The 17158-nt window shown below is 42.3% G+C and overlaps 1 protein-coding gene across 1 annotated transcript in view; it reads left to right on the forward strand.

The window, feature by feature from the left end:
* The window catches only part of LOC122808888 (transketolase-like protein 2), a 327865-nt gene that overhangs the window by 41466 nt on the left and 269241 nt on the right, over positions 1 to 17158 (forward strand). Inside the window, exon 7 of the mRNA XM_044080001.1 lies at positions 7010 to 7203. Within this exon, the coding sequence (XP_043935936.1) occupies positions 7010 to 7203 (194 nt within the window). The remainder of the gene's footprint in view (positions 1 to 7009; positions 7204 to 17158) is intronic.

The raw sequence follows: 17158 nt of genomic DNA on the forward strand, positions 1-17158 counted from the left end.
TGCAAAAGTCTTGTGTTACATAAGCTTGTAAGAGATTACTAAGCTAACTGCTTTGAGACCTTACAAGCCTAGCCAGTGTTTGACCCCTGGAGCAAGAGGATGGCATGCGTTTGTACCTATGCCTTGAGTATATTAATTGCCCCTGCCCATAAGGGGGACAGATGCTTCCCCAAGTGTGAATTGGATTCCACTTCCATTGATTCAAATTGCATTTGAAAAGGGCCAGGGAAGGGCTCTACTTAATGTGAATAGGAAGTCTGTTCCAAAAAAGGGGCAATCTCAAGATGGCCTTTTTCAGACATCTGTGTCTCAATGTTCAAGTCATTGACCAAGTTCAGATCCTAGGTCAGGTGTCTCACGTGCTATTTGACTTGCAGATGTACAGCTCTGTCAGGGCTCGAGTTTTTGAGTGCCTTTAGGTTCGGTATAGGACACCCCTTGGTAGTTAGTAGCAGACAAAGGGATGGAGCTAGTAGTCTGTCCACATAGGATATTTGTGCCCTATGTTTTCTTTGAGTGACCTCTTACTCCAGCTGTTAGAAGTGCCTAATTTCATGCCAAATGGTGCATTGTAATCCTATTGATCTATTGAAGGCGGAGTACAGTGGGACTAAAAATGATGGCATCCAGATCTAAGGAAATGTTGCCACACAGGACTTCATCACCACTGTGGACACAGAGCGGTCAAAGTTCAGGCTACTATCTCTCCCCTCTGAATGTACTGTTAAGGGTGTGTTAATGTAGTTTACAGGGGTATTTGACTTCCAAAGTATATGATGCACTTTTTCCACATTTTAGTTTTGGGCCATGGTTCTCGCACCAGTTTAGACCCTTCTGAAAAATATCTACATTTTGGGGGGGGGGGGGCATTTCCATGACTGCCCCCGGCTTGCAGTTGTTGGCAGACTGTCATCTAGAGGCCTCCCACATTCTCCTTTACTTTGGAGAAGTATTTTCCAACAGGAGTGGTCCCAGCACTGAGCCCTGTGGCACACCACTAGTAACTGGCCTCTTGTGAATTGGATTTGCCCACATTAATGACATTTGTCCTGTCTGCGCCAGTTGGCTATCCATCTGGTGACCTGGGGATTTATGCCCTGTTTTGAGTTTATGTAAAATACTGGAGTGGGGAATTGTCAGTTGCCTTGTCCAGGTCATGGTAGGCAAGTATGTATTTTTACCCTCATCCATGGCCTTATTGACTTCACCAGAGAATTCCACCAGATGGTGTAGTCATGGCCTGCCCTTGACATCTAAATTGGGTAGAGTCCAGGGTTTAGAAGTTTCCTATGTTCTTATTTTAATTAGGTTCTTGATTTATTCTTTCCATGGCCTTGCATACAAGATTAACCACACTTTTATGGGTCTAATTTCCCATATCAGTAGATGGTTCTGTTTATGCAGAGAGTTGACTTGCTATCCTCTTTATCAGGACAAAGCCAGTCCAGGCCAATTAGAATCTCTAACCACAGCCTCTGAGTCCTGATTTTTAAGCTGTATGTTTTGAGCTTTAGTGTGTGTGATGGCAGCAGGTGTTTATTGGGGGTGGGTGAAGATTGAGCTGAATTAGTTGGCCAGCCGCAAGTCTTCTGGCTGAGTTTAGGTAATGCCATCCACAAACACACTGTTGCTCTTCAGGTTTCAGACATAATTAAAAATGGGTTCTCCATGGCTTTGGAAGCCTTTTTACGTCTCCTTTTGGAGACTGTTTCCTGATGTGCTTGTTTAGAGTAAGTGTAAGTGACCTGAGAGGCCTTCAGGTGTGTAGTTGTCACAATGAGATGTGGCGATGGCAATCTTGTGCATGCAGAGTTTGAGGACTGTGAATGAGAGGCCCTAGTGTGTGTGTGGTTGTGCCCACCACTCGCTCATTTCCCCATGAGTAATACAGGACTGAGATGATGTTCCAAGGTGTTTTCCAATAAAAAAAAATTTTTCAAAATACTAACTGCTGTAAAGCCAGTGTGGCTTTTCACCAGCATTTCCTAACTCTGGTGAAGTCAGACTTCTCCTGTGAAGGTCAGTAAGTGCAAAATATTTGCACAGAGATGTTTCTTCCTTAGACCCATTCAGAGTAATCCTTCCAAAGCCTGGCTGGCATTTTTAACCAGTGGTAAGCAAAGTAAGCCGTATAGAGTTTACACCAGCTCAGTGTGGGTCATGGGCAGATTGTTTTGCCAAAATGCAGTAGCATGTCACCCCCCACCACCACCACCACCACATACACGCACAGTAATGGTCTAGGGTAAGAAGTTTTTCCTTTCAGAAGTGGTGCCTCTGCTTAATGCTCCTATGGAGCAGTATTTTATTTTTGCTATGCACAAACAAGTTTTAAAGGCACTAGCTGGTACCTAAGATGGCCTTTATCAAACTACTAGGTTGCAAGGCATTGAAAGCTGGTCAACCACAGCACGGCTGCGGGTACCTGTGTAAAGGGGAGTAGTGGAGGACTTGTCTAAAGCCCAGTAACCATTACCATGACTTGGTAGGCTAAACAATCTTTCCTTAAACCACTCCAATTAAGTTCTCCAGATTTCTATTAAGAGACTTTGATTTTTGAGGGTTGGGGTGGCTACTCTTTGTTCTCTTTGGACAATGCTTTCACTGTTTGTGCATTGCCTTTTCACTTAATATATTGAAGGGTAGCCACGCTTAAGGTTACCTGGGTAATTCTGTTCTCCCTCATCTTAAACAAGGGATAAGTCCCACTGCACCATCTGGGCTTCAGAGCTTTTTGATTTCCCAAAGTGTGTTCAAAAACCTGGTTCATTTTCTTTTTTGATTTGATTTTTGCAGCAGAAAATCTGCATTTGAAACTTGCAGTATCCCAGTGTCCCATAATCAAATGTTCATGCTTGGAGCCTTCTTGGGAGGCTGTGAGGTTTGTGTATGTGGTCCCACTTGCAGGACTGCACATGGAGATGCAGTGGCACTGAAGCATTGTAAACTAGTGTGGTGGCCTATTGAACACTGTTTCCTGTGGATGTCCTCTAGGGCTGTACAGACAGCAAGGAATAGGGTTATCTTTCACCTGTTTGGAGCTTGGAGAGCAAATCTTTCGTGTGTGTGTGTGTGTGTGTGTGTGTGTGTGTGTGTGTGTGTGTGTGTGTGTGTGTGTGCTTGCTCGCATCCATTAAGAGTGCAAGGCAAAGTTAAAGAAACAAACGAAAGGAAATTACGGCTTCTTACATTGCCCTTTTTATTTCAGCCATATTGAACCCAGTAATTATTGAGTGTAGCTGTGAGTGCACTGCTGTGGTACACTCTATACGTATCCTTGTTTTCTTGTTCAGCAGTAGCTTTGTTTGTTTTCAGTGTGAAGTGGTCTGAAGACTTGCACAGATTGTGGCATTTCAGACACGTTTGCATCATTTTCAGGCATACAAACGTTTCCCAAGAATACCCATGTACTACAGCAGCCACCATTGCTTTCTTCAACCATCCCTTCATGTGCTTACCCAAGGCCTGAGAACAAATGAGGGGATCCTTTGAGATGAAAAAGGATCCTGTGCACTTGTCTTCAGTCTGTCCCAATTTTCAACTGAACTACTTCAGAGTAGTTTTCTCTTACAGTCTAGGAAACTGGATGGTCTATTGTCAAGCCTCCATTCAGGGAGTGGTCTGTCCTGTTCATATACTGCTGCTTCTAACATTAGGGAGTCTCTCTGCTTAACTCTGCACGTCTGGCCATTCTACAAAAGATAGCTGCTACTGTGAAAGTACATGCGACTGCTCGGATCACTCTGTGTATGTCTAGTTTAAAACTGACATCAGCATGCACCTATCTAAACTTTTCTGCTGCCTGTGTAACTGCCAGCTGTGGTTCTCACTAGCTTTGAGAAGTGACTTCATTGTGTCTGTATGATGCAAAATTTCTCAAGGCCCCTTCTACAGATCCTTTCCACTATTTCTGTGGCTGGAGACAACTTCCAAACTTCTCCTGTCCACTTTCTCAAAGAATAGTGGAGAGACTGGGCAAAAAAGTCTATACCTCTGCCGCATTAGCTGTGCCGCATATGGCCAAATTGTTCTTGGCCTTTCTCATTGCTGTTAAAACCTTAAAAATCCTCCCTGATAACCCTCAGGATCATATGTTCTTATAGTGCAGGATTCTAACCGAACGAATGATGGCCTGTCTTCCCCCAGACAAGATAATGTCTCATTTCTTACTTCCAGGGAATTCTCCTTCAAGCCGTGGCTGCCAGTGATTTTTTGAGGTTCTTGGTACTCTTGGCCTGCACTGTTCTCTCTCTACCCTTAGCAAGGCAACACATTAAGTTTCAGTGGTACTAAAATCTGGAAACGCCTGCACCCTGGAGTTTATGGTTCTCGTGCCTTTGCAGGGAAGTAAATTGGTGGGTTGTTCAGATCTCTGCCAATCAAAGTCTTTTTTCCTGCTTCCCCAAAGCAGGATCTGTACAGACTCTTCAGACACTGTGGGGAGCAACCAGAGAGATTCTTGGACCTTTTCCCAACGGAGGGAACACCTCCAATCAAGAAGTCGAGAGCCTTTATATTTGCTTTTCAAATATTCGAGGCTCGGATTCTCCCAGGTGTGCGGAGGTGGTACACCCCCCCCCCCCCCCATTTGTTGATGTACCACAGCACAGTGGTACCAAGTCCTACCTCCTATGCAGACTAGCTCTACAGGTATGGGCGAGAGCACTTCAGAGACAAGTAAGCCTTGTAGCTTGTCTGCATACCTTCTGCAGAGAATGTGATGGCAGTTCTAAGCAGGACCACAATCCAATCCCACAGGTGGATGATGAACAGGGATGTGTTCTGGACCTGGTTCATAGATTTTGGGTATACCTTGAGTAGAACTTTTGCCTCCCCCATGAACAAACCACTCCCAACCTTCTGCTCCAGCATACCTTTTCCCAGGGCATGGAAGGTGGATGCTCACTTATACACCCCCCCCCCTTTGCGTCTAATTCAAAACGTTTTGCTGCAGATTTGAGAACTGTGGGCCCTAATTGCCTCTCCTCCTTTTAGTTTTCCACAAGGACTGGGTCTGCGTGTGTACCAATACTTCATGCCCACAGTAGTTAGAGCTTGAATCAGGCCCATCTCCCAATCACCTTCCCTTCGCCACAGACCTCCGGGAGAAAAAGAAACCTTCACTCCTTAGATGTTTATAAACAACTGAGGTACTATTTGGCCAAAACTAAACCCATTCATAAATCGGGCGCTCTCCTATCACCCAAGAGCCCTGGAAGTCAATTTCCAACCAAACCATTTCTTCCTGGATCCATCTTTTTGCTACACAGCACACAGGAAAAGGCTTTTTTCCCCAGAGAGGGCACACTGTCTCCTAGGACTGTACTCCTCTGGTGCCTTCTTTAAAGACCTGGATGCAGCTGCCATTTAGCTACATGGTCATTTCTCCACACCTTCACCAAACAAAGTTGGATATCCTTTCCAGGTCCAGAGCAGGATTTGCCATGGCCATTCTTCATGGCTTTGTGGAATGTTTCTGCTCCCCCACCCAATCATTAATAGCATGAGCTTTTGCATTCTCCCTCATGTTGTGGACACAGTAGCATATGACAACAGTGTAGTTGTGTAAAATCTTACCGTAACTTTGTATGCTGCTGTGTAGTCTCCCACCATGTCTTCTCCCTGATGCTTGCCTAACCTATAGATGCTGATTCCCAGCAGCATCCAGTTCTGAGGCAGGTGTTTGCTGATGTTTGACTTAAGGCTGACCTACATTGAGTGATGTGGGCCATCGCATGTACCTTCAAAAGTAGCCGCCATCTTTTGTAGAATGACCAGATGTGCGGGGTCTACCAGAGGCAGACTTCCTAATGCTATGGATAAAGCAGCATATAGAAGAGTAGGGCATAACATTATCGTAATATTTTACACAGCTATACTTTCCTATGCGTTCTGACACCAGAAAATCCTAGGAGTGTTGGTACAACAGTTTAGGTAACTGCAGACCTACACCCCCGTCGGCATACTTGAGCCTTTGGTATACACCTTCAGATGCAAATTATCCAGTAGTAAGAACAATTTTTTTTTATATTCTATTGTGCTGAGGGATGCTGTACCCTTCCTGAATCTGTAGTATTGGATTTTTATTTTCTGTGGGGCATGGTTTGGTTTTTCACGGTCTTAATTTGCCTACTGTGTAATCCTGACACTGTCACTTAATCAGACAGTGCTTTGAGGAGATTGGTAATTTGGGCTCTGCTTACTTTGTAGTCTTCTGGGTTGCATGCCAAGTAACTGCCCATGTGTAATGTGATTTTTAACTTTGTGCTTGACTATTAGTGAAGTGCCAGCCATCTTGTTTGTTCCCTTTGTAATGTGGAAAATTGTCATTTGCCTTCCCCTTATTTTAAATGGGGGAGATGTAGAAACACTTGCAGCCTTTAGCAAAAAATGCATTCATTTACAAATGGACTTTTGGCACTGTGTGGGAGGCTACCTTTCACTTTTAGGTGATTTGTCTGTTTTACAGATTTGGCAGGAATATGGCAGTCTACCTGTAGCTGTATCCCAGTGGCATTGGCTTTGTATTTCAACAGTGGAACTTGTTCAAGCCTCTGCATTCATGAGTACAGTTGTACAGCCATACTTTTTTCATAATGAAAGGGTGTGAGCAACCCTGCTTTTTAAGGTACTGTCCACCACCAAGGACAGTCCTAGTCGGTTTTGCAGATGTGAGTATTAGCATCATGGAATGATGTGGTGAGTGTCTGCAGGGTGCCTGGACATTTAAGCCATAAAGCTGGAGTTTTCTGGTATGTAGCATTTTATTAGCTGGAATAAGATGTCTTTGCACTGATTACATGCATATGCTGTAACACTTAAAGGAAAATTAAAAAAATGCTAAAAGGAAAATTTAAAAATATGCTAATAGTAAAGTTTCTATCAAACTAGGTGCATCACTTTGACTCTGCTACAGATTAGTCCCACTACTAATTTTTAAGATGTGTTTTGCTTTAAGTGGTTAGTTTTAGTTCATCTTGTCCATATTTTGTTTCTGTATTTGAAACAGGTGTTGAAAATGAGGACAACTGGCATGGTAAACCCATGCCTGTGAATAAGATGGATACCATTGTGAATGAAATTCAAGACTGCATCAAAACCAGTGAATGTATTTGTCCAGAGCCACCAGTTGAGGATGCTCCTGAAGTCAGCATTGTGAATATAAAAATGTCCTCTCCACCAGCATATAATATAAGTGACAAGGTATGGTATGATTAGGAATAAAATTGAATGCTACTTTGTTAGGATGGCAGAAATGACTGCTCCCTCTGTCTGAAGGGTGACAGACTGGAGTGAAAGTGCATTTGTTTTAATGCACTGAAAGGAGGCATTAACTGAATCCATTTCTGTTTGGAATGTAATTTTCATAGCAGTTTGCTGTCAGGGTACAGACTGGAAATGTTCATGGGTTGATCTCCAGTTCGTCTTCAGCAGATGTCTTAAAACTGTTGCCAGAAATGTCTTCCTTTTTTTTTCTGATTCTACTTTAAACTCCACTTTACTGCATTTGCATTGCCTTCTGTTAAACTTTCCAAAATTTGGAGGTATAATTCTTGAGCATTCTTTTGATTTCCATGCCATTTTTGAAACAACAATCACAAAAGTTAGAGCGTGTGAATGGAAATCTCTATAGGCGGAAGTTTCTATTCACTTCATTGTGGTGCGATATGAGTTGGTATATTTAAGTAGCTGGAGGTTTGGGGGTGCAGCCCCTTACGTGGGGGGTGCAGGGGGCTTGCCCCCTTGCTTACAACAGTTTTTTATTTATTTTTTTAAGGTAGTCCTACTTTATGTAACTGAACATAATGGTTCGACCATTAGGTGTTCGAAGTTGCGTAACTTCGACTGTGATGTAGACCCTTTTGAAACTAGGGCTCAGGTGACTGGGAACTTGCTGTGCAACTGTCAGTAGTACAAAATCTGAATGCACAGCTGAAGTCCTGTAAAATGTGTGCAGATGTTCATTGTACTACCTGCTGTTGCAGTACTGCCTCATCCAGCCTGACTTACCCCCCAGTAAGCTACCTCCCATATGGGCTCTGATAGTGAAGAGAGACTTTGGTTGGCACAAGCTTCAGAGATTTTGTGCTACAATTTTGAACAGCCTAAGATTTCAGTTGCATTCAGTCCATCAGTTCAATATGCTAGCATTGCAGTTAAGAACCCTGTTGGAATTGAAATGGATATCCTTTTTCTTTGTTTTTTGGCAGTTTTTAAATGTTTAAGGTTAATTTGGGCATAGAAGTAATGCTTTGCAAAATTCCAGTCTTTTGGCATAAGCCTGGAGTATGATATGCCTAGTTGTCCCCAGAGTGCCTCCTTTAAAGCATAGACCGGAATCTCTCAGAAGTGTCTGGTCTAGGTCTAACCTATTGTCTGCTAGCCTGTTGCTCGCAAGTGCTCACAGAAGAGAGCATTGGAAGCACCTGAGAGTTGGAAATTAACTAGACCAACATGGTCTCCTGAAGTCTCAATGAAATGTGTGAGGAGTGACTTTAGCGGCCCCTGTTCTCTGTATTGTTACTCTTTAGTCTGTGTATTGATTCATCTAGGGACTGCAGATGCATCCTGATGAGCTGAAACCTTGTCATTGGTTAGGACTTGTGACCCTCTATTTGTGTACAGAGTTCTTATTGTATATTTTGTACTATGGAGCTTTTCTCCCCAGATCTCCACTGAAAAAGGGCACAAACTCAGTTGAACTACCCCGGTCAACAAATGTCTCAAGTGTATATGACTCCAGTATACTTCATACAGGGGAGGGCAGCATCCTCACTTGCTTAGGAGGTCTGATGTGACTGGATTGATTTCTTTAGTATCCCGTATAAACAGATGCCCAAAACATGACTACACTCCCAAACGTGAGCCAGTTACCCAAGCCGAAACCTTTTCTGCCTGGCTGAACAGCCCACACTGCAGACTGCCCTATAGAATCTTTTTAGGTTTTTAAAGCAACAACCTTGCTTTGCAACCTTACATAGGTGCCTTGCCTTCAACTACTAACTTTTTTTTTTACCACACCATTTCAGGAAGGGTTAATTTTATAACTGCTGCTCTGTGTAATGTTATGTATATATAACTTTGAAAATGTAAAGTTTTTTTATAATTTAGTACTATGTGCTAAATGCTGGTATTGCTTATGACTGTAATCTGCTTGAAACTAGTGTATCATCTTGGAGCTTTTCTTCCTGGGCCTCTGCTGAAAATGAACATGTATCCAGTCGAACTATCCCAGTCAACTAATGTAAAATCAGCTTTTGAAGTAGATGGCAAACCCCTGAGGAACTGTCAGCCTCCTGCAAAATAGTTCACCCAAGAGGGATTTGATACCTCTGATTCGGGTAGAAGAACTGAGTGACCAAAATTCCCATACCTAGAGTCTGATAATGGGGAGCTCTTGCTCACCGACACTGAATATAATAAAGACTTTTTTCAAAATGAGGAGCCTAAAGGGAGAAAATCTGTTTGCAGTTCCATGTCCCCATACTTAATTCTAGTGCAAAAGATGGACAAAGTTAGTTCGTGGGAGGGGGGGGGGGGCCCAAAATTGGGACATATTGTCTCTAAGTTGGTAGAGTAGCAGGTTTTGCTTGAATATGCATTTCTATGAGATCAAAAGTCAAGTCATGGTCTGACTGAAGCATCTGACTCTTCCCTTGAGGAACAAACAAAATTGAGGCAAAAATCTGGACAGGACTATGCAGGTCCTGAATAGCCATGCACTAATGCAGTGGATAATTTATGAAGGGCAGCAGCTGCAAGGTCTAAGGTTAGGTGATGAGCTGGGCATGAGGACTTAATCAGAGCACGTGAAGCTGAACTGCTTGATTTTCCCCCTTGCACAGGGCCTGCTCAACTAGCTTCTTTTGGGACCATCTGCATCACACACAGACTTTTTCCTTCTAGATTAAAACTCTCTAGTGAGAGGATCTTTTCTCTTGCACTGGTATATAATCTACTCCAGTTAAAGCTAGGGTGTTAACCCTTGGGAGAGCAACGGTGAAATTGCAAAAAAAAAAAAATTATAGAAAATAGCTGTCTGGAAGGTGTAGCCTAAGGACCTTTGGGACCATGAGGCTTGGATGGAGCACCTGTGATTTGGCAAAGCTAGTCCCCCTCCAGCCCCCAACACCTACCTTGTCTACCTATTACCACCTTGCATAAAGATGTGCGGTAAGTTAGCTTTGTGGAACAGTGGGAAATCGTCCTGTAGATATTCAGGTTCTTGTGGATCAAACTTCCAGACAAGATTTAAAAAACAGTGGGATGATGAAAGTGACGTTTTACTGCTGACTTTCCAGTTCCAAGGAAAGGAGTTCTGTGTATTTTTGGGTTTTACACTATGAAAACTTGATTCTAGAAGCTCTAGCATTCAAAATGCTGATTTTTTTGCAGTGCCTTGTTCTGCGAGCTTTCATGGTCACCCTGAACTTGGATGCCTACCTTCACATCCTTAGTGTGGGGACTCGTTCAGATTCAGTGCAGGGAGTTCACACTACTAGCTCCCCTTGTCCTGTGTAAACACCCTTGATTGGATAGAATTTTCTTGGTAAGTGCCTGGCTCCAATGTGGTCTCTGGCAGGACAAGACAGCCAACTGCCCATTTATGTGAAAGTTTAATTCAAGCAGCATCCTAGGAGACTATACACCTACTTTGAAGCTGCTTCCAAATTCATAGGACATTCTTCATAAGCCTAAACTTAGTCTGTCCTTGTTCCATCAAGGCAAGTGGTGCCTGTAACGTCACTGCTGGGTACAGAACAAAACATTCCTTTTCACACAATTTTCTCCAGTTTGGAGCATGCTCAAAGAAGCCTAGCATCTGAAGGGAATGCATTGAACTGGTAGAAGTAGCATTTTGCCCACTTAAATGATCCAATCCTTGCATTCTCATTACAGTACTAGCGTGCATCAAAACTCATTGGATAAACAAAGATTGCTTTAACCTGGGGTACTGTTCAAGTTGCCCCAGTAGATTAACCGTGGCCTCATCAATTTTGCCTCATCAATTTTGCCTCAATGTGAGAGCTGAAGATTTCAGGGAGCTTGGAAGAAAGGCCATCAGGTGTTTGTGCAGAAACATAGGCGGTTGCGATGTTACTAGCCACTGAGGCATTCAAGCTTGTGTCCATGTTAAACTGTATATTCAGATGGAGAATCTGTGATGTAGACTAGTGAGGGGTACTCATTGTTTCTATGGATACCAGCAATGCTGGCATAGGAAATGGCCCAGGAGTTGGAAAATATGTACAGTACTGAAGGTTAGACCCAAGTATATTATGTACAGTGGAGAGACTGTTGCGTTGACATCTACTACTGGCACCCTACTGCAAACTACCTCCACTACTTGGGCAAAAAAACATTGATACACATGATTATGCAGGTGATGTAGAATGGCAAGCTGAAAGTGCGTCTGTCTCGGTCTAATCTTTTAAAGCGATCCTTGAGTGGTTGAACATCATTCTGTTCAGGTACATGTTTTTAGGATGTGCTGTCCATCTTGGGGGAGACTAGGAAACTTAGTGCAAGGAAAATCATTTGGCTAAGTGGAAAGCTTCCTGTGCTCCTGCAGCAGTGACCAGGACTCTAATTGCATCCATTTATTGCTAGCTTTCCCTTGCCTGTCATCTCTTATGTCAGTCTGCCATTGCATTTGCCCTTGTATCAACAGAGCCCTTTCTTTGGGGGGTGGGGGTTGCATTTGAGGTCATTCAAAAGGAAATCTGTCTTGCTCAGTCTGATACCGAGAAGGTACTTAAGAGAATGAAGACCTTTCAAAATGTAAGGACTTTCTAGCTGTGGTTTTAGCTGCAGGGATTTTCTGGACCTGCATAAACCAGGGAGAGCATAATAATTTCTTAGGAAGGCATGTTGACTTCTGTCCTGGCTGCTGGACCCTCAACTGTCTTGTATGCTAGTAGATTCATTGTGAACTCATGAAATTTTGAGGAAAGCAAGGATGGTAAGTGTCTAAAGAGGGAGAATTTCATCTTTGCAATTAATGCCCCCATACTTCTCAACCTCTTGGTGCAAGATCTCTGGACAAAGCCAAAACATTTTTTAAAGGATATGAAGTCTGACATTCAAATGTCAGTCATTTACTGACTGCAGTCCATGATTTGCCAAAGAACCTTGAACAGACCAAAAAATGAGGCAAAAATCTCTACATTCTAGAGGTATGCATATCGGGTAGGCAGGCACTATTGCAGTGGATAATTGAAGGGCAGCAGCTTAAAGGTCTGAGGTTAGGTGCTCAGCTGGACATAGGGACTTAACCAGGGCATATGAAAGCAGATTTCTTTGTGCATAAGGAGCTTCTCTTGGGACCATGTGCATATCCAACTTTTTAGGTTAAAGCTTCTCTAATGAAAGGCTCTTTCATTCTCCTGCACATATATAAACTATTCAAGTTAAAGCTGGTGTGCTCACCCTTGGGAGAGCAAGGGTGAAATTGCAAAAAGCCAGGAAGGGCTGCTACAGAAAATGGCTGGCTGACCAGAGGGTTTAGCCTGCGGACCCTTAGGACCATAATTATGTGCTGTGTGTCCTGGAGACCAGGAAATGCAGTGCAGGGAAAATTTTTTAGCTAGGTGGAAAGCTTCCTTTCCTGCTGCAGCAGTGAGTGGGACTCGAATTGCATGGCTTTCCCTTGCCTCAAGTCTCAACATGTCATTGCATTTCTCCCTCTTCTCAACGGAGCACTTTCTTGGGGGGGGTGCATTTGAGTGTGCTCAAAGGAGATTCCAATCATTGGACATGAGAAACTTTACCCTCAAGTTCCTATCCTGGAGGACTACATCGCTGGAAACATGGCAACTTTACCCTCTTCTAGAAGGACTTTGGACTGCAGACTTTCATGCTGGTGGTCCTAGGCTTATCTGGTCTTGCGCGCACTAGACTGACACTATTCACTTGCTCTTTCCTGAGCCACAGAAAGGAGGTGAAAGAATTAGGTGCCCATAGACTGCTTGAGATTTAGATGGAACAAAATGTAGCAGGAAATCTGTTAGTTTTTATTTGCCAAATGTAGGGTGGAGATATCTAAATAGCATATGGCAGCTGTCTGTTGCATCATGGTAAGCCAGTTTCTGGTCCGTACAAGTACCACAACAAGATGCTTTTCTGAGAAGGGTAACCAGTCTGTCTCTGAAGCAGCTACTTTGTCCCTGTGCACACCTACTCCAACCATTACAACCTAGGCAGTGCTTCTATGGGAGGTTTTAGATGTCCATTGTACAGTATCTGTTGCCTCTGCATTTTCCAAGTGCCAGTACATTGTGTTGAAATTACCATAATTGTAGATATTGGAGTGTGCTCACTGTTGCAGTACTACTTTCCTCCCGTACATTTTTATACTTTGGTATGTCGTACTGTGGTACCTCTGTGCTGAACAACTCCGGTTAGCACCATCTTCTGAACCTCCTTGCTTTTTCTGATTTTTCCTCAGTCTTTCACTGCCCACGTGCGAGTGAGTCTGGAACAAGGAGAGATCTTGAAGTCAGGCCAGCCATCGGGGCTTCTGCAAGCAGAGAATATACTTTAATGTTCCTAACCACTTCGGTAGAGTAAGCCATGGCTTGTCACAAAGCACCAAAAAATATGTAAGCTGCTGAAGGATGTTGAATGACCTATACCTTTCATGTAAATGCCTTCAAATCTGTACAGCTTGTGAGTGTATTTTGGCTCTACAGGATTTTATTTTGCTGGCTTTCATGGTTTAAATTCTCCAAGTCTTTTGGGTTTCTAAAAAATTGACTGGAATGGACCCCATTCCTAAGTCAAAGTATGATTTTAAAGTTCATGAAATTGGTACCATTGGTCTGTTACCCAGAAGCACTCTGCAGCAACTGCATTGTGCCCAGAATTTACTTCTGCAATTCGTACACAGTTGCCTGTATTGGTAGCATGTCTAAGACTAAATTATTTTTGAGACCCATTGCTACTATTGGAATGGTCTAGGTATACTTCCACATTGCCCTAATTTTTGCCTGCAAATCCTGGTATTTTTGACACTCTTCTGTACAGAAGACTTGTATCAATGGGTGTATCTATTTCAGTAATCTGTGCTACTTTTGTCTTTTTATGAACTACTGTCTGTTTTTCTTGCATCTAATGTTTGAACTGTTGGTAATGGGTTATCCCATGTGATATAAACTTAATTCTCAGTGCTTTGTGGCTCATGTTTCCAATGCTTCTTTGCTACTTTATTGTAGTGTTTGCACAATCCCAAACAGTCTTACCACATTATGCCTTTCAGTATACATGCCCTCTTGCTATTAGTGCATCACACCCCAGCAACAAGATTTTCAACTGTATCCAGTTCTGTTTTGCAGAACCTGCATTTTTGTCCCTCTCACATTTTCAATGGAATGTATTTGGTCCACTGCCTTGGGCTGCTAATATTTACCGTTCATCTTTTGTTTTAAATTCACCACTCCTTAATTTGTGTCTGATCCTGGTTCCTCATGAGGTTGTTTGAGGAGTTTTCTGTGTTTGGAAAATGTTATGCCTTTTCTGCATTTCTTGCCCTCATCTTATCCTCTTTGCATTCTTTTGATTTTTGGGCACATTTCACTTGCCACCTGTTTGTTTTTTGTTTTTTTTCTACTTCTGGTTTTGTTTTCCATTCCCACTTAACACTGCTTCTGCTAAACTGAGGAAGTTATCTTAGACTTGTTCTCCATGTTTCAAAACTTTCACTGTTTGGATTTGGTGATGTCAGCAGATGTGTGCAGTCCTTCCGATTGCAGATCTGCACATGTAATCAGTTTAAAGGAGGCCAATACCACCACCAGAACAAGGAATACATTAGGTTTGGTATACATTGTATGCATCATTTAATGTGTGAAACATTTTTCTTTTGTTCAGCTGATCCAATACATTTTGGGGGCAATCACCTCAAAAATGTAAACGGGAAGAGCAAATTGGTTTATAGCTTGGACTTAAAATAAAAAAAATAAAATAAACTGAAAACAGCCCTGACATCTAGTAGTCTTCTAAAAATTTTTTTTTTTTTTATTCCCAAAACTTTATACTCCCCTTCTGCTAAAGTTCTTGTACCAAGACCAATTAGTTTTCTTATCTGAGAAGTTGGCAGCTTCAGTTTTGCTTTCAACTTTTTTTCATCTGAGCTATACAGTTTTAAATCTACAAAAAGGAGGTAAAGCCTTCACACCTTGTATGACATGGTTACAATTAGCTACCAGACGTCTGCTAAGTAGGCTGCTTAATGGATTAAGGGCAAGATAAGAGCAACTGAGTCTCCCTAGACTACCCCCTGTAAATTGTTCCTACTAATCCTTCTACTTTCCCCTTTTTTTATTTTTTGTATTTAAAAATTTTCATATTTGGATGCCTTTGCCTGTACTTCTCTTAAAATACTTTTTGGTGCTGTATTTGTATAGATTAGTTTAGCTTTCTTTGCATAAATATTGCAATGTATTGAATCTTTCCTAGGTCATGATTTTTCCGTAGCTGGATGCCTTTCCCTGTATTTCTCCCACATTTCTTTGGAACTACTTTTTGTCTTTCACTATAGCAGGTCTTTCCCATGTCCTGTTTTTTTTTTTTTTTTTTTTTATCTCTAGACTTGGTTCTTTTCTCACTTTCTCTGTCTTTTTCCAAGTGGGTTTTTCATGAATCTGTCATATTAATGAACACAAATTTGCATTTGAAGCTTTTGACAGTTTTGTTAAAATATTTCTTCCTCTGATCTTTTTGGAGATTCTGGCTTCTTGCATAATAGTAACCATACATAATTTCTTATCTGCAGTAGTCCACTCATCTTTACGGCTTTTATTTCCTGTCCGTACTACTTGTACAATGGCTTGAGGGGGGACAGGGGCATCCTGCCCCAAGCCTGGCCTAACCCTATTGTAGGAATGTTTGTCTTGAGGATTCTACACTGTCACTTTTTCCAGTCCTCGCACCAATGTACCTACAAGGATTGGGCATCTCCTCATCTTTGAGATTTTGTGCTTTAAAAAGGAGGAGGGGGGCACCTCATGAAGGTACTTGCCAAGACTTGAGGATAAATTCATTTCTAGCAAAACTACTAATCATTGCTCACTTATTCTCTCCCTTTGGACCCTTGGTGTATACAGCTTCATTTAAATAGATTTTAGCTCTGCTGGATTTTAACAGCAAAAGAGAACTGTCCAACGTTACAATGAAAGCTGTTAGGAAGGAGTCTTTCAAAAGGCTTTCTGGCTAGTACTTTGGCTATCTTGTGCTATGAGTGTGTTCCAGGTAGTGTAAAATCTGCTTATTTCTTACTGCTGGGCATCCAGTGCAATTTTGGCTCTCAACCTGTTCTAAATTTCTATTCGTGCAGTAGTAACTTCAAAGAGGAAAGGTCTTAACTTTTGTAGTGCCAGTATTTAACAATAAGGTACACTGAAACTGTAGACTCATTTAAAGACCTGGGTATATGAGTAGATCAGCTTTGCATGTTTCTAATCTCAACCAGTTGGTTAAGTTAAAACTGTAGGTTGTATAAAAATTTGGAATCTAGGAAATCTGAATTGAAGTCCATTGTTGGTTACGAGACCCAGACTTGAGTATGGAATAACAAAATTGATAACGTAAGAAAACAAGCATGAGTAAACTGACAAGAGTACACTGGAAATGTACCAAGGGCATCCAGGGATGAGAGAACTAACATCTGAACTTGTACAGTGCCGTGGGATATACAATAGGAGATCTTATTCAGGTATATAGGGCAGAGACTGCTACCTCTAGGAATGTTTGGGGTTTTCCTATGTAGAAGATTCTGTAGAAATAGAAAGTGTACTAGCTGCGGTGGTGGTGCTGCTGCGGTGGTGGTGCTGCAGTAACGTTGTCGCCTCACAGTAAGAAGTTGTCCTGTTCGATTCTCTGCTAAAGCGTCTTCTGTGTGGAGACGTGCGTGAATGGGCATACCTTCGTTGAAGGTTGTGCGTCAGGCCTGGCAAGTCAGTACGTAAAAATCTACTGCCAATCATTAGCGGACCGGAGTTCCGCTGTGGCGACCCCTAACTGGGGAAAAGCTGAAAGATACAACTACTAACTTTCTCAGAGCAGCTGATGCATGGAACAGTCTGCCAAATTACATTAAAGCAAGTACTAGTTCAGATATTTTAAGAACAGCCTGTCCAGTTATTGATAACCAATGTTATTG

Source organism: Protopterus annectens, chromosome 8.part0 (assembly GCF_019279795.1).
Source record: "Protopterus annectens isolate FY-2018-M chromosome 8.part0, PAN1.0, whole genome shotgun sequence".
In the NCBI taxonomy this organism is placed as follows: Eukaryota; Metazoa; Chordata; order Ceratodontiformes; family Protopteridae; genus Protopterus; species Protopterus annectens.